Below are 17,644 nucleotides of genomic sequence, written 5' to 3' on the forward strand. Positions count from 1 at the left end.
AATTCCATGACAGTAGAACACATTATATTCATTGAAATTATCAATTCAAGTCAATAATGTTTAGTGGATTATTTAATAAGCAAAGCACAAGTAAAAAATTAGATTACATAAAAAGAAATGAAAGTTTTTCATCCCTTTACACTAAAAAGAATATACCAAAACCTTATTTACATCATCCGCTGTAAAAATCAGTTTAAAAAAAGAAAGCAAATATTTATAGTTATTTCTCCACATTAGCTAGCTTTATTGTTGTAGTTAAAATATTTATTTTGACTTTATGTGCAAAGTCTCAAAAAGGTAAATAAAAGAACTGTATTTGTTACAACTACAGTGCTTTTCAACCCTCATTTACTTTGTAGTTGAAATAAATCTATTTCAAAGTTCTTTGTTTTAAAATTGTGTCAATGTAATTTTTGTTTTTTTTAGTAAGAGATCAATAAATGTTTCATGATTTTCTTGTTATCACTAAATTCATTTAATAAACATAATCAAATAAAAAAAACTGATGTAAAAATATATTCATCAAATAACATAAGGTAGCATGTATATTTTTACATCTCTCTTTGACTTAATATAAAACAAAAAAATTAAATTACTTTCTGTAAGATTTTAGATTATGACATTACAGAATAACTTTTTTGTTAATGAATTATCCTTTGGAAGATTTTATCCTAAAATAAATGGAGGTCTGATCATTGTTCTGTTAACAGCGTGCCACTGCCATGTTTTTATGTTAGGGTTATTGGAATGGCCTGATAAAGAAAGAAAACATTTTGTTAACAATAGCTTGGCCAATAGTCAATGTGATAGTTACAAAACATTTTTGTGCAAGCTAATCTACACACCAAGAAATAAATTTTAAACATATTTTTTTATAGATATTGCAGCATTTTAATAAATAAGGGCGGTTTAAAAACAGTTTTCTAAAACCTACATTTAATTTAGATGCAGCAACTAATTGTTTAAAATAGATTTATATTCAACACAATTGTTCAGTTATATTTTTTCACTGATTATTTTAAAATGCAGAAATTGGTAGAAGGCTATATATATCACAGTTAAATTTCAACTTTGTATGCATTTTAAATCAAGAGACAATAGAACAACTTGGTAAAAATTGAAACTGTTAACTGTAAATTCAGAAAAAATTATATTTGTATATACACACCTCCAGATTAACTACATCATGCCAACTGAAGTTTCAAAATCTATTGCACAAAAATAAATCATGCTTGTTAAAAATTGCTTCTTAATTATAGCAGGATAACTAATCTATATTTTGCAAATTGAAATTTAAAGTTTAATGTTTTCGATTGATAAATAACTATAAAAAAATTTTAGAAGAAAAAAAAAACATGAATTACAAATAGCCATTACAAACATATTTATAAAAATAAAAACAGCTTCTCACAATATATGAATTTTTCAATGAAATGTAAAATAAATACTTACAAATCTTCATAATGTGACAAAATAGCCAAATCCAAGTTATTTTCATTAGATGCCAGACATCTCTTAGCATAGTCATGCTCAGTTTTTTCCATGCCTGTCACGTCCAGAAAGTCCTGGATAAGACCCTCAATGATGGCATCTTTATCAGAATCTCCTAGACTATTCCAAGCATCTGAGCCAGGCTCTGGGTACTGAGGTTTAGCTGTAGCTCGTTTCAATTCTGCTTCAAACTTCTTTACTTTTGGGTCTTCTTCCTCATCAATTATAAACTCTACCCCTGTGGAATTGATTTATATTGGTAGTAATAAAAATGTATAGTCTATATATAGGAATTATTTAATTATTGTCTCTGCAGAAACTTTTGCTTGCCATTTGACATGCTATTAAATTATATAAAAAAGTCGTTGAAAAACAAAATAGTATATTTTTTGGTAGGTAGCACTATCAATACTGAAGTTAACATAGCTAAAAATGGTAAGTTTGTAACTAAAAATATAAAACAATGCAGCTTTAAAACAGCTGCCTCCATGAACCTACCTTCCGGTTTCTCTTTATACATTTTAATTGCGTCATCCACTTCTAAATTGCCTCTCAGTAAAAAATGGTCCACAACAATTTCTTTTGTTTCACCTGTCGCCTCCATGAATTTTTTCCTCATTTCCTCCAACAGTGGCTCATATTCATCATGAACCACCTCACCTCTCTTAAGGTAGGGAGAATCTATTGGCATCCTCAGGTAATTTGCCACTCCAAATTCTTCATCATCAGAAGTGTCTGAATGTTGGTTAGAAGATTTAGTTAAGTGACAGAAAGCTTAGAGTATAGGTAGAGACAGATAGCTAAACATTACAGTCAAATGAAGGCTTCAGGTACAAAACTTCACTAAAACAGAATGAAAATAGCAGAATGTACCTAGCTTGACTAGTACACAATTTAAAATTTTGTTTTAAGTATTTTTTTTTACAACCAGAATGCTAAATAACACTCTAAAACAATACTCAAACACTGACAATTCAATGTTCATTAATTTTAATCGGAAAGTTGCTTTAAATACTAACATGTATTTGCTACTAGACTTATTTCAGTGAAAGAAAAATTAACTCTTCCAAAAATGCCAAGCTGATATAAAACATTACAGATGTTATAAGAATGATTGCTTTTCAACTGTCAAATTATGATGAAATGTGAAATATAGCATACCATTTAAATCTGCAGGATCATCTAGGTCACTCTCGGATGAAACTAAAATAACAACACAACAACCAGGGTTAAATGATGTGATAAGCACACTTGAAAATGGAGATTAGTTTTTTAGGATTACTTGTTACTTTTAATGCTTTATCAATAATGCAGAATAACTTTTTGTACGAATTAAATGTTGAAAATATCAATGTAAATATTTTAAAAAATACTGGTATTAAGACATTTTCATATTGCTTCTAAATGAATGTAGAATAGATGTCAAATGTAATTAAAATGCAAGCCAGTACAAGAAGACAATAAAATCCTAGTTGATTCAATTTTAAGTGGACAGTGAAATCCTTGTTAATACAATGTTAAAGTTGATCCTAGTAAATACAATCTTAAGGGGACAGTGAAATCCTTGTTAATACAATGTTAAAGTTGATCCTAGTCAATACAATCTTAAGGGGACAGTGAAATCCTTGTTAATACAATGTTAAAGTTGATCCTAGTCAATACAATCTTAAGGGGACAGTGAAATCCTTGTTAATACAATGTTAAAGTTGATCCTAGTCAATACAATCTTAAGGGGACAGTGAAATCCTTGTTAATACAATGTTAAAGTTGATCCTAGTCAATACAATCTTAAGTGGACAGTGAAATCCTTGTTAATACAATGTTAAAGTTGATCCTAGTCAATACAATCTTAAGGGGACAGTGAAATCCTTGTTAATACAATGTTAAAGTTGATCCTAGTAAATACAATCTTAAGGGGACAGTGAAATCCTTGTTAATACAATGTTAAAGTTGATCCTAGTAAATACAATCTTAAGGGGACAGTGAAATCCTTGTTAATACAATGTTAAAGTTGATCCTAGTAAATACAATCTTAAGGGGACAGTGAAATCCTTGTTAATACAATGTTAAAGTTGATCCTAGTCAATACAATCTTAAGGGGACAGTGAAATCTTGTTAATACAATGTTAAAGTTGATCCTAGTCAATACAATCTTAAGGGGACAGTGAAATCTTGTTAATACAATGTTAAAGTTGATCCTAGTCAATACAATCTTAAGGGGACAGTTAAATCCTTGTTAATACAATGTTAAAGTTGATCCTAGTCAATACAATCTTAAGGGGACAGTGAAATCCTTGTTAATACAATGTTAAAGTTGATCCTAGTAAATACAATCTTAAGGGGACAGTGAAATCCTTGTTAATACAATGTTAAAGTTGATCCTAGTAAATACAATCTTAAGGGGACAGTGAAATCCTTGTTAATACAATGTTAAAGTTGATCCTATTCAATACAATCTTAAGGGGACAGTGAAATCCTTGTTAATACAATATTAAAGTTGATCCTAGTCAATACAATCTTAAGGGGACAGTGAAATCCTTGTTAATACAATGTTAAAGTTGATCCTATTCAATACAATCTTAAGGGGACAGTGAAATCCTTGTTAATACAATATTAAAGTTGATCCTAGTCAATACAATCTTAAGGGGACACTACTTGCCTGAAGAAGGCCGAGCTCTAGGCTGAGTATCCCCTTCCTTTGCTTGTTTAATACAAGGCTCTTTCTCTACCTGGCCTTCTGGTTCTGTCTTAGCATATGTTATAAGGTACTCGACTAATGCTCTTCTGTTCTCATATACAACAAACTCCTGATGATTGACTGGGCAGCCCTGTGAAACAGACAACAGCATTTTTTTTCATAAATCATTGATAAATTCAATTTAATGAATAAATCTTTGATAATTTAAAGAATAAAACAATAAATCCATATAAATCCACTCATATTTTGTAATAAAAACTGTGATGTGTTGAATGTGTACATACTCCAAAACAACACAAACAAACAAATAGGCAAATATAAAGGTGAAGGATCAAATATAACTTACCTGAACAGAGTCGTAAAACCTATATCCTTTATAAGGAGCTTCTTTTTCAGGCTCTCTCACCAGCTCTCTGTGTTTCACCTTTTTAGGGTATGTCTGGAGAAATGTTAAAAATTTACAATTTAATTTTAGACAAAATTACTCAGATAAGCTATCTTTTGTGAAAATAATGTTCTTAAATTATAATAAATACCTTTGAATCTCCAAGAATTACTCTCATGAGGAGTATAAATGACTCTGAACCCCCTTCTTTCTCAGCATACCTCACACATTTTTTAGGGTAGTTACTAAAATTATATTGTAAATATATTAATCCGGAGTGGTTAGACTGAAGGCTATAGATATCACTGTGTTAATGGCTCCTTCTTAATTATGCAACATTTTGCAGTTAATTATCAACACAGACATATTGAGCCCTAATTCATGGGGTTGTTCATAATCAATGCCACACTCCCAAAGTAAATCAAAATTTGTAACAATCCAATGAGGGGGAGAGCATGGGTTAAATTTGTTTTTGACAATGTTTGAGGATGGGGAGGGAGGGAAATTATAAATACGAGCCGACCCGCGGCGTATCGTACGCCGCTAGCTATTTAGTTGTTTTATTTTCTACTTTTCAGTAATTCATAATTTGTGAATTCGACAGTACCACTACTGTCACTGAAAATATTTGCTTTAAAACACTATCAGTAAGTCGTTAAGGACGATAACCCCCCCCCCCCCCTTGAAAGCAGCCTCCTCTTAGCTACCTCCCCTAAGTTTAAAATCATTTCAAACTAAATTATCTGCCCCTAATAGCCGTCACTAAACCCGGCTCTACGCTTGTAAACATTTAACGTGAACCACAGCTCACCAGACTTCCTAGAGAGGAAGAGAGGGGACTGCAAGGCGCACTTACAGCTTGTTTTCTAACGTCTCCAAGAAGAGAATTATATATATAGATTTTTTTAAAAAGTGTAACATCATTTATGGAAGACCCCCCCCCTTCCCCCCACAAACTGATTCCATTGTTAAAGTAACCTTCCAACTTCGACTTACTGTAAAAATGATATTGTTTAAAAATTAAATATATAATATAATTTAAAAGATTTAAACCTGAAATAAATTCCTTTTCCAAAGCAACCTTGTTTTGACATTCTGGAGTCCAAACCTTCTTCACAAATATAATCTTTTTTTGCAGTTGTACCATGATACAAGTACTTCTCGTTTAATTTAAAATCAGGATCTGAAATATCATTTAATGTTTTTAAATGTTCTGTATTACACTGCAAACTGTACAATCATTATTCATTATTATAATATATATTGTAAACTTTAAAAAATGCTTTTAAATAGTAAATACTATTTAGATAATAGTAATAACAGGCAAAAGAAATGATACAAAAAATGTAACTTACCAATCTTTAATCGTTGACTAAGCATCAAATCTCTTTCAGTTATGTAACGTTTGCAAAGGTGAATGTTAATAAGTTTTTCAATTTTGACTACTTTGAGTCCAGCATTTTCAAAATCAATTGTAACTTCTCTATAAACCTTATTCTTTTTATCTAGTTCCTCCAGTTGAAAATGATCTTCAGGTTCATCTTGATTTGAAGGCTCTGGTTCTGTTAAAGGCTCTGGCTCTTGATTCGTCATTCCCAACCCATCCATATCTGGCTTATTTGTAGCCATGATAAAATGTCACACAATACAAATCTGTTCAGGCTATTCTGTGTGTATCCTAATTGTTAATTATTATGCAAAGTGTGAATGGTATTCACTGCAGATAAAAAAAAATATTTAGTATAGTTAAGTATAGTCAAATAGTCTAAGTATATAATACATAAATTACTATTTACTATTATAATTATAATATGTATTATATACTTAGACTAAATAGTATAAAAATAGGGCATTATATTATTATATATATAGTATATAGGGCCTACTACTGGATATTAATTATTAATTAATTAACAAGATAGTTTAGTTAATTAATAATTAGTTAGACACTAGTGACTAGTGTGACTAGAAGATCTTGGATTCTAGTCTATTTTGTATTTAGTAAAATTTAGTTAGTAGTAGATAGCCTAGACTAAATTTTTTAGACATAAAACATACATAGAGGGCATAGGCCGGGTCTTGTCTTTCACTTTGACTCTTATAAACTAAGTAATAAACAATAAAACAATTAATACTTCATTACTTGAAATACTTGGCTATACAGTATAGTATAAACTCACTATACTAATTAGATCTAGTAATTACTAGGCCAAATTAATAATTATAGTTAGGCCTATAGTATAGTATTAGTATAGAAATACTAAAGTTAGTAATTACTAGATCTAGAATCTAGATCTAATTAATTAGTTAGGAATCTGTACTGTAGTATTTTTTTGTACTAAACTATTAAAACTACTGTTAGTATTTCCTGTATACTAATAACTGTATGTGTATAGTAATAGTATACTTACTACTTACTATACAAAATAATACTACACAGTTACTGTACCTTAGAATAGATCCAGATCTATAGTAATAAACTATAATAAAATATATCTATCTACAGTCTACGGCCTATGGATAATGTAATTATCTACGACTACTATGTGTAAGTGTAGACCAGATTCTAAAGAGTAGATCTAAGGTAAGATAGATTAGATTTTTATGTCAGATGAGAATGTCCACTTCGGTTTCACTTTCTCGGAAAAACCCGAAACGGTTTGGCTGCATTCATGGAAAATCCCGATGATAAATGTTTCACTTTATTTTACAACTTTTTAGTAGTTTTTAGTCACCACGGTGTACTGATTGACAGTTACCAACAAAACATTTTAGCTTTTGAACATAATAAACTTAATAGAAAACAAGCGTAACTACTTACTATACAATAAATCTAAAGATAAAAAAATATTAACTTGTCCTATTTCTCACTCGCGGCTTAGCGGCCCTTAGTCTAGTGTTGATGCCTTCTTTCCGGGAACTGTAGTCTAACTGAGCTGCAGAAAGAAGCAGTTATTTTCGAATTAACTTTCGAAACAAATTTAGAACATAGGCTAACGTATACAAATTTAGTTTTTAACAGAAAATTTATACAACGACAATGTCATGAATTCTGATTCTGATTAATATCATTAAACGTTAACAATTGACACTCATTTTTTGTGGACCATTTATTTAGGGCTTAACTTATTATTTAGCATATATCTGTTTATAACAGTTTTATTTTCAGGCTAACTAGTAACAAGTTCTATTTGATTATTGTCTTATTTTGCTTTTATTTTCCAAATTTATTACTGACAAAAAATCTTACAGAACAGCCTTTGTTTGGAATATGAAATATTAGATTAGGACAGAATTATGGGCCATGCAATGAATTTTCTCAAAATATCGCCTGTGACTGGCACAGTGTTTCTTTCAGACTTTTTTCCCTCCCCGGAGGGTGGGGGAAGGGGGGGGGGGGTGGAGGTGGAGAACTAAAAAAAACTTAAGAATAAAAAAAAGGGTGGGGGGGGGGGGGGGAGCGACGAATTTAAAATTAATTTTCGGGATGGCGGATGCTGAGGTAAAATAGGCTAAACGGGAGGGGGTTGTTCTTTAGGGGTCATCCATAAATGACATCATGCCTTTTAGAATGATTTTTACCCCCCCCCTCCCCTACGTCACACATCGTCACAAAAAGCCAGACCCCCCCTCTCTAAAATGATGTGATCACGCCTCAGCCTACAACCGGCTCCTCAAAATTGAAGTTGAATGTTTCTTAAAACATCGATATTACAATTTATTAAAACAGCTTAACTCTAAAACGCGAAATAACGGCAAAAACTCGTTTTCTAACAATGCTTTTTATAATGCAAAAGTGTGACGTCACACCATCTGAACTCACTCCCCTTCCCCACACAGTGCCACACACCGTCACAAAATTACGGACCTCTCTACGAGTGTGACGTCATTTATGGACGACCCCTACAAATAATTGATAGACTTTAGTTATTGAGTTATTGTTTTCGACAGTTTATTATCATAATAATCATAAAAACTTGGAACCCGAGGAATTACTCTGCTACTATTTCTATTACTATCAGTATCAGGCCAGGCCTTATTAAGTTATTAAGGTATAGATTCTAGATCTAGATCTACTGAGAAACGATTTTTAGTTATATTTTAATTAATTGCTATTGTTAATATGTGTGCGAAATCACATTTAAAGATAAAAAAACAAAATACATTCTCACTCTATATTATATTTTTTCTTTAGACTTGTTAAAAATTTTAATAAAAAGGGTGCCAAATGAACTGTGAAATATTAAGGGTAGGGTATTTTTTCGATCGATTAAAAATAACAGCAGTCATCTCTCTTTTATATAAAATCTGGATTGCAAAGGTCACACTTTTAAAAGGAAAACGAAATATCATTCTTTTTTTGGCCTGGCCTTATGCTGATTATTTTCATCTCGCTTTAGATCAAGTTTATTATTATAAATGTAGATTTATTCTAGTTAAAACAGCAATAAAAAAACACACGAACAAAAAAAAACAACTAGATAAGATAGGCCTAGATCTACAAGTCTGGCAGCTAGATCTAGATCCTAAATAAATACTAGATCTAAAAACTAAATAGTTAAAAAATAGGCCTAGTTCATTATTTTCAAATATTTTCATTAATCAATCAAGTAGTCTCACTCAACCCTAACTAACACTAGCAACTGTTACTACTGTTGTAGTGTAGTACACTCATTAGTACTTCAGTAATCAGTATGATGAGACAATATGAGTACACCATGGAATGTAGCTAAGATAAACAAGCCATACAAGGTGTACTGCTACTAGAACTAGATCTAGAATTACTTTTCTAGAGTTAGCTAGACTCACTTAGAGTAGCAGAGAGTCCAATAGGTAAAAAAAAAAGTGATTTTGAAAAATTAAAGAAGTTTCATTTATTGCTAGGATAATTACATTAATTCGTAATAGGCCTAATGATTAGTGATTACTAGTGGACTACAATAATTGATATTATCTATATATATAATTCTCCTCTTCGAGCCGTTAGAAAACAAGCTGCAAACGCTCTCCCTACCTCCCCACCCCTACATGGTTTTAGTGAGCTGTGTTCACTCTAAATGTTTACAAGCAGAGCCAACGATTTTAAACGTAGGGGGGGGGAAGGAAGGGGGGGGGGTTATGGTCCTTAACGAGCTACTTATAGTGTTTTAAAGAAATATTTTCAGTGTCAGCGTTGGTACTGTCGAATTCACAAATTATGAATTATTGAAAATTAGAAACAACTAAATAGCGGCGTATGTTATGCCGCGGGCCGGCTCGTATTTTATAATATTGCTATTACTAATACTTTGAAACCAAAGTATGATTGAAATTGATAAGGGGTATACCGTGTCACGCCGTGTGTATACGACTAGTTTTTTCCCCCCTACCAGTGTGATAGGTTTATCATCTTTCCACTTCATGGGGCAGATGAAGTAAAGTTTATCTGTTTCAATGACCTCTTCATATGAGGGTATAGTGTGGTCAGCACTATGCCCTACCACCTTAGTTTTCCTAAGATGAGTTAGGTACTCATCTGACAAACTCATGCCCAGGATCTGCACTTGAGACTTCTTGGTTAGCAGCATTAAGATCTACAATCTGACTACACAATCTTCCAGTGTTACACGCTGCTAACAGTATTATTATATTATGATATCAGTTGTAATGTAACAAAGGGTTAGCCATTAATCAAGTGATTGTAAATTTATAATGAGGAATCCATTTTCTAACAATAACTTTGTTCAGTATATTCCTAGAATCATCATGCTTTATAAACATAGACCATGTATTTATTGCTTTTTAATCTCACAGACATAAGAATGAAAGTTTCATCTCTAAAACATTTGAGAGACATGCAGTTGGGTCAGAAAAAAAGCATAGGCTGGAAGGACAGTTTATATTCATCTCTCTACTCCTCGACCATCTCTACAAAAACCACCGAATCCACCCCATTAGATGGATTAGACTGGGGAGCAGTTTTTGGCTTTGGATTTTCCACTGATGGGTAATTCACTTTTCGGATGATTATAGATACCGATGTCTGATAATAGAATCTTCTTTAAAAAAGGGGTGTTGGGTTGTTAGTAGTATTGTAACCTCAACTAATTTTATGATTAGAAATTTAGGTTAGGTGTTAGGAACAGGGTTGGGGTTAGGGTTAGGGACAAGGTTTGCATTGACATTAGCCAGCCATGTGTGTATTTATTTAACTACCAGTAACCTAACACCCCTTTTTTAAAGAAGATTCCATTATTAGACACCGGTGTAAACATTCTCCCCTCTTTTCTAGCTCTAATGATCTGAATCTAAACATCTAGTGAACTAAAGAAATATGGCAGCAAAAAATAATGCACATTTTGGTGATTAATATAGAGATAAGAAAGCACATCTTATGTCAGCAATAAAGGCCTTCATGTGAAATTGACAGAGGGAAAGAGGCCAGTTTAGTAAAAACTTGGATACCTGACATGGAGTGTGGGTTAACATGACCTTTTCCGTCATACACTTTGTGATTCAGCATCATAGTTAAAGGTCACCTCGAAAATATCATGAAAATATTAAAACTATACAGTGACACACAACTAACCTGCGCTATGTCTCTTAAGTAACTAGTTGTGTAACTGTAATTACCTGTAACTATATTTGTATTTGTCAGACCTATCCCTAAATACATCGATCTGTAACAACTTCTGATACTTAATTAACTATGTCTGTAACATTAATTAGCCATGGATGTAATTTTTGTCCCCACAGAACCTTGTTGGCTGCTGCGTGTGAGAACACGTGCATGCTGTTGTATGACCCCCACAATGAACGGCTCATCACACGCAGATTTAAAACACACACGGACTGCGTTAACTGTGTCAGGTACTTACCATTGTTAATTGCTAAGCTTATCAGAAGTAGCCCTTTGTATTGGATTGTGTGCGGTTGGGTACAGCTTTGTGTGTTTCTGTACAGCTTTGTGTGTTTCTGTACAGCTTTGTGTGTTTCTGTACAGCTTTGTGTGTTACTCTGTATAGCTATGATTTGGGCAGTTTTGTGTGTTTGCATACAGCTATGTTTGTTGGGTTCAACTATGTGTATTTGTTGGGGTATACCTGTGTGATGGGTTAACTGTGTTTGTTGGGTTCAACTATTTGTGTTTGTTTGGTTATAACTGTGTTTTTGTACACTTATTTGTGATCTAATACTATTTAAGGTCTACACTCACTCTGATAAAAATATGTTTTAGACAGTACTACTAGTTCATCTTGACACTAACACTAAGAAATATTTCACTCTGTCATCTGACAATGTAGGTTCCTGGACAACAGGACATTTGCCACATGTTCTGACGACAGTACTGTGCGGCTGTGGGATGCCAGGTTTCTCAGCCAGGAGATTGTTGTCCTCAAAGGCCACACAAGCTGGGTGAAGAACATTGAGTACTGCTCATCTGAGGGGAAGCTGATCACCTCAGGGTTTGATGGCAACATTTTCTCCTGGGACATTAACAAGTGAGTCATACAGGGTTGGATGGGGACATGTTCTCAGGGGACATTAACAAGTGAGTCATTCAGGGTTTGATGGCAACATTTTCTCCTGGGACATTAACAAGTGAGTCATTCAGGGTTGGATGGGGACATTTTCTCAGGGGACATTAAGTGAGTCATTCAGGGTTGGATGGGGACATTTTCTCAGGGGATATTGATGAGTGAGTCATTCAGGGTTGGATGGGGACATTTTCTCAGGGGACATTAAGTGAGTCATTCATGGTTGAATGGGGACATTTTCTCAGGGGACATTGACAAGTGAGTCATTCAGGGTTGGATGGGGACATTTTCTCAGGGGACATTAACAAGTGAGTCATTCATGGTTGGATGGGGACATTTTCTCAGGGGACATTAACAAGTGAGTCATTCATGGTTGGATGGGGACATTTTCTCAGGGGACATTAACAAGTGAGTCATTCATGGTTGGATGGGGACATTTTCTCAGGGGACATTAACAAGTGAGTCATTCATGGTTGGATGGGACATTTTCTCAGGGGACATTAACAAGTGAGTCATTCATGGTTGGATGGGGACATTTTCTCAGGGGACATTAACAAGTGAGTCATTCATGGTTGGATGGGGACATTTTCTCAGGGGACATTAACAAGTGAGTCATTCATGGTTGGATGGGGACATTTTCTCAGGGGACATTAACAAGTGAGTCATTCATGGTTGGATGGGGACATTTTCTCAGGGGACATTAACAAGTGAGTCATTCATGGTTGGATGGGGACATTTTCTCAGGGGACATTAACAAGTGAGTCATTCATGGTTGGATGGGGACATTTTCTCAGGGGACATTAACAAGTGAGTCATTCAGGGTTGGATGGGGACATTTTCTCAGGGGATATTGATGAGTGAGTCATTCAGGGTTGGATGGGGACATTTTCTCAGGGGACATTAAGTGAGTCATTCAGGGTTGGATGGGGACATTTTCTCAGGGGACATTAAGTGAGTCATTCAGGGTTGGATGGCAACATTTTCTCAGGGGACATTAACAAGTGAGTCATTCAGGGTTGGATGGGGACATTTTCTCAGGGGACATTGACAAGTGAGTCATTCAGGGTTGGATGGCAACATTTTCTCAGGGGACGTTAACAAGCGAGTCATTCAGGGTTGGATGGGAACACTTGCTACCAAGACTTGAGGTTAGTATTAACTGGCCTCAAAGACTGACATTTTGCTACCATCAAGTCCTAATGTTGACATTTTGTTGCTACCAAGACATAATGTTGACATTTTGCTACCAAGACATAATGTTGCTATTTTGCTAAGATCTAATATTAACATTTTGCTAAGACCCTATGTTAAAATTTTGCTAAGACCTAATGTTGACATTTTGTTACCACCAAGGCCTAATGTTGACATTTTGCTACATTCAAGACTTAATGTTTCCACTTTGCTAAGACCTAATGTTTCCACTTTGCTAAGACCTAATGTGAACATTCCCAGCTACTCAGACAAGGAGAAGCCAGAAGCACTGTTCTCCCTGTCAGGCATCATGAGAACAAAAATAACTCCAGATGAGAAGAAACTGATTGTATCCACCATCAGAGGATATTTTTTACTGATACATGACCTCAACCTCGACACTCTCAGTGAAGATCTTAAAGGGTCAGCAACTTTAACTATTTTATCAAATATTTACAAGCTTGTTACTCTAACTCTCTAAGTTCTATATTATTGTAATATATATGTTATGTTTTAAATGAGATATAAATATATTGTGTCCATTAAATAACTCAAGCAAGTTATTGTTCTAACAAACCTCTATTGTTCAGACTTGTGTCTACTTCCCCTCCCCCCTAATTGTTCTAAAAAGTTCTAGACTTGTCTACTCCCCCCCCCCCTAATTGTTCTAAAAAGTTCTAGACTTGTCTACTCCCCAGGGTTAAGACTCTCCTTCATTTGACCCACATTCTAAACACTTCTCTAAACAACCTTGAGTTGCAATGTAAAAAAATGTTCACAAGAAAGCGCAACAGGATTGAGTGTATCACAGATTTTCCTGATGCTGACAAGGCAGAATCCATCAACACTATGCAGGTATGTAGACAGTCACTCTACAGATTTTGTGGTGGTTTACTGGGAGTGTCCTTGTCTTAGGTTACCAACAAAAAATGTGTTAGGTTCTCTGGATCTATTGTTGTAAACATTAACTGACTATTTTGTGGTGGTAGTGTCCTTGTCTTAGGCTGCCAACAAAAACTTTGTTAGGTTCTCTGGACCTATTGTTGTAAACATTAACCCAACTATTTTGTGGTGGTAGTGTCCTTGTCTTAGGCTGCCAACAAAAACTTTGTTAGGTTCACTGGACCTATTGTTGTAAACATTAACCCAACTATTTTGTGGTGGTAGTGTCCTTGTCTTAGGCTGCCAACAAAAACTTTGTTAGGTTCACTGGACCTATTGTTGTAAACATTAACCCAACTATTTTGTGGTGGTAGTGTCCTTGTCTTAGGCTGCCAACAAAAACTTTGTTAGGTTCACTGGACCTATTGTTGTAAACATTAACCCAACTATTTTGTGGTGGTAGTGTCCTTGTCTTAGGCTGCCAACAAAAACTTTGTTAGGTTCACTGGATCTATTGTTGTAAACATTAACCCAACTATTTTGTGGTGGTAGTGTCCTTGTCTTAGGCTGCCAACAAAAACTTTGTTAGGTTCACTGGACCTATTGTTGTAAACATTAACCCAACTATTTTGTGGTGGTAGTGTCCTTGTCTTAGGCTGCCAACAAAAACTTTGTTAGGTCCACTGGACCTATTGTTGTAAACATTAACCCAACTATTTTGTGGTGGTAGTGTCCTTGTCTTAGGCTGCCAACAAAAACTTTGTTAGGTTCACTGGACCTATTGTTGTAAACATTAACCCAACTATTTTGTGGTGGTAGTGTCCTTGTCTTAGGCTGCCAACAAAAACTTTGTTAGGTTCACTGGACCTATTGTTGTAAACATTAACCCAACTATTTTGTGGTGGTAGTGTCCTTGTCTTAGGCTGCCAACAAAAACTTTGTTAGGTTCACTGGACCTATTGTTGTAAACATTAACCCAACTATTTTGTGGTGGTAGTGTCCTTGTCTTAGGCTGCCAACAAAAACTTTGTTAGGTTCACTGGACCTATTGTTGTAAACATTAACCCAACTATTTTTTGGTGGTAGTGTCCTTGTCTTAGGCTGCCAACAAAAACTTTGTTAGATTCACTGGACCTATTGTTGTAAACATTAACCCAACTATTTTGTGGTGGTAGTGTCCTTGTCTTAGGCTGCCAACAAAAACTTTGTTAGGTTCACTGGACCTATTGTTGTAAACATTAACCCAACTATTTTTTGGTGGTAGTGTCCTTGTCTTAGGCTGCCAACAAAAACTTTGTTAGATTCACTGGACCTATTGTTGTAAACATTAACCCAACTATTTTGTGGTGGTAGTGTCCTTGTCTTAAGCTGCCAACAAAAACTTTGTTAGGTTCACTGGACCTATTGTTGTAAACATTAACCTAACTATTTTGTGGTGGTAGTGTCCTTGTCTTAGGCTGCCAACAAAAACTTTGTTAGGTTCACTGGACCTATTGTTGTAAACATTAACCTAACTATTTTTTGTCATTCAAGGTCCACCCCCAAGGCTGGTGTATCGCCTCAAGAAACACAACTTATGATGAGAGATCAGAGGTACAGCCAAACTTTTCTTGTATAAGTTAAATTTATGAAAAGAGATCTAAAGTCTTTTTTTTTTCTCTAACACGTTGGTTTTAGGTTTATTGTAAAAAAAAAAAACTCTAAAAAAGCCACAGCATAAAATACTGACTAGTTTCCATTTTTTTCCAAATAGTTGTGGTTTTATTTATTATCTTTGAGAGATGCCAATAAAAATATTTCCACAATTGTTTACAGTGGACCTGTGTACATGACATCCAGTCAGTCCAACCACAGGCTGTTGGGGGCAGGCAGGAGGAGGGGGACCCTGAGACCAGCAGCACTGGACCCCACCGGTCAAGACTGTTTCCTCATCCACTAGAGCTCAGACCTCTGCTAGAAGATGAAACTTATGCTGGAGGGGGGGAAGATGTGAGTGATGAAGATGAAGAAATGTATCAGGACTCATTTGTGTTAGATGACTTGTCTCCCCTGGTAGAGTTGTCCCCCGGCAACTCTGATGAAGAAACCTCGGATTCCTCCCTACACAACTATCATCTGACTGTCAGAGGACAGCCTAACAATCTGACAGTCAGACATCAGCCCAGCCGTCAGTCAGCTGACTTATCAGAAGATGAGGATATCGACATCCGTGTGACTTCACCCCGACCCCCACGATCACCACTATCTTATGCCCAGTCTTCAGCCAATAGAATCTCCCACATCCAATACTTAGTTAACCCACCTGAAGGGAACGGAATATTTTCTTCCAGCACAGCCTCATCCACACACACCAGGAGCCGTGGGAGCCGACACAAGCCCTCAAGGCTCCTCTACTCCATCCAGGAGCCAAACGTTGGCCGGGGGTTTATCAAAGAGCAAAGTTTCAGCAGTGATGGCCGGGTACTGGCCTCACCTTTTGCCAACTGTGTCCGGCTGCTGGCCTTCAACCAGCGCTGCTCGGAAATATGTGACGTCCTCCCCAGAAGCCCTGCAGCGCTGCAGCAGGTGGCCATGACCTTGGGACAGAAAAGTATTGTTCTGGCTAGTACTTTCTCACCAACACATTGCCAGTTTGTGGCTGGTGCTAAGGATGGAAGTATTTCATTTTGTTCACCAAAATTATAGCTCAGTACCAAGGATGAAAATATTTCATTTTGTTCAAAATTGTATTCTAAACTATACAAAGCTCTGTTTTCTGGATTTTACCTTTATCTTTTAAAACATTACTTTAAGTATTAAAAAACAAATTCTTGTCACAAATTGTGGTACAATATCTAGTCTAGCTTGTCCTAAACTATCACAATTTATTGTACTAAACTATCACATTGTGTGATACAGTAACTAGTTAACATGTACTAAACCATCACATTGCTAATGCTAGAAATGTTTGTCTTTCAGTTGTAGCATTGATGTGTGAATGTGCTCAGGCTACGTACTTTTGAAGAGATTTGACTTGAGTGTTGGCTCTCATCTAAATGTTGCAGTTGTCTAGTTGTTTTAATGTAGTCTTTCATCTACAGCAGGGGTCTCCAAACTTTTCAGCCCGAGGGCCGCATTTACTATCAAAAATCAGTTCGGGGGCCAGAACTGAGGCCCTCCCCCCAAGAATGTCTACCTAATCTCACCCTCCCCACGAAATATAATCTATATAGAAATATATAAAAATTTCAAGTGTCGTCATCCACCCTCTCCCCCTCTCCCCTCCCCCCCCCCCCCCCCGGAGAAAAAACGTCTGAAAAAAAGACTCGGCATGGTGGGCAACGGTAGTTGCACCGAAAGCTACATCTTCAAATTGCTTTGAATTTTCTGGGCAATGTTCCTCAGCCACTTGTTAGAAACATTTTTTTCCGTGGACAAAAAGATCTCCGCGGGCCGGATGAGAGGACATCGCGGGCCGCATCCGGCCCGCGGGCCGTAGTT

The 17,644-nt window shown here is 35.4% G+C and overlaps 2 protein-coding genes across 10 annotated transcripts; one reads left to right on the plus strand and one right to left on the minus strand.

Annotated features, from left to right (window-relative positions):
* Window positions 1–57: 57 nt before the first annotated feature.
* LOC131947921 (uncharacterized) lies at window positions 58–8,815 on the minus strand. Of its 7 annotated transcripts, XM_059309371.1 has the most exons (12): window positions 8,747–8,813; window positions 7,392–7,510; window positions 5,930–6,291; window positions 5,628–5,757; window positions 4,726–4,819; window positions 4,536–4,628; window positions 4,151–4,319; window positions 2,653–2,694; window positions 1,990–2,226; window positions 1,453–1,729; window positions 1,169–1,208; window positions 58–752 (listed from the first exon to the last, which is right to left on the minus strand). In XM_059309371.1, the coding sequence occupies exons 3-11, from the start codon at window positions 6,201–6,203 to the stop codon at window positions 1,202–1,204; spliced, it is 1,323 nt and encodes a 440-aa protein (XP_059165354.1). In that variant the 5' UTR covers window positions 6,204–6,291; window positions 7,392–7,510; window positions 8,747–8,813; the 3' UTR covers window positions 58–752; window positions 1,169–1,201. The 7 variants fall into 7 exon arrangements, with proteins under 7 accessions (XP_059165354.1, XP_059165333.1, XP_059165319.1 ...); XM_059309350.1 differs by lacking the exon at window positions 1,169–1,208 and having other exon boundaries at window positions 7,430–7,510; window positions 8,747–8,815; XM_059309336.1 differs by lacking the exon at window positions 1,169–1,208 and having other exon boundaries at window positions 7,396–7,510; window positions 8,747–8,815.
* Window positions 7,279–17,413, plus strand: LOC131947906 (DDB1- and CUL4-associated factor 10). Of its 3 annotated transcripts, none has more exons than XM_059309315.1 (8): window positions 7,279–7,383; window positions 10,368–10,560; window positions 11,310–11,423; window positions 11,858–12,055; window positions 13,544–13,705; window positions 13,981–14,137; window positions 15,698–15,757; window positions 15,980–17,413. In XM_059309315.1, the coding sequence occupies exons 2-8, from the start codon at window positions 10,376–10,378 to the stop codon at window positions 16,847–16,849; spliced, it is 1,746 nt and encodes a 581-aa protein (XP_059165298.1). In that variant the 5' UTR covers window positions 7,279–7,383; window positions 10,368–10,375; the 3' UTR covers window positions 16,850–17,413. The 3 variants fall into 3 exon arrangements, with proteins under 3 accessions (XP_059165298.1, XP_059165292.1, XP_059165281.1); XM_059309309.1 differs by lacking the exon at window positions 7,279–7,383 and adding an exon at window positions 7,501–7,572; XM_059309298.1 differs by lacking the exon at window positions 7,279–7,383 and adding an exon at window positions 8,892–9,407.
* Window positions 17,414–17,644: the final 231 nt, after the last annotated feature.

The sequence above is a fragment of the Physella acuta genome, unplaced genomic scaffold, assembly GCF_028476545.2.
Source record: "Physella acuta isolate Inbredline_101_S28 unplaced genomic scaffold, ASM2847654v3 ptg000058l, whole genome shotgun sequence".
Taxonomy (NCBI): Eukaryota; Metazoa; Mollusca; class Gastropoda; family Physidae; genus Physella; species Physella acuta.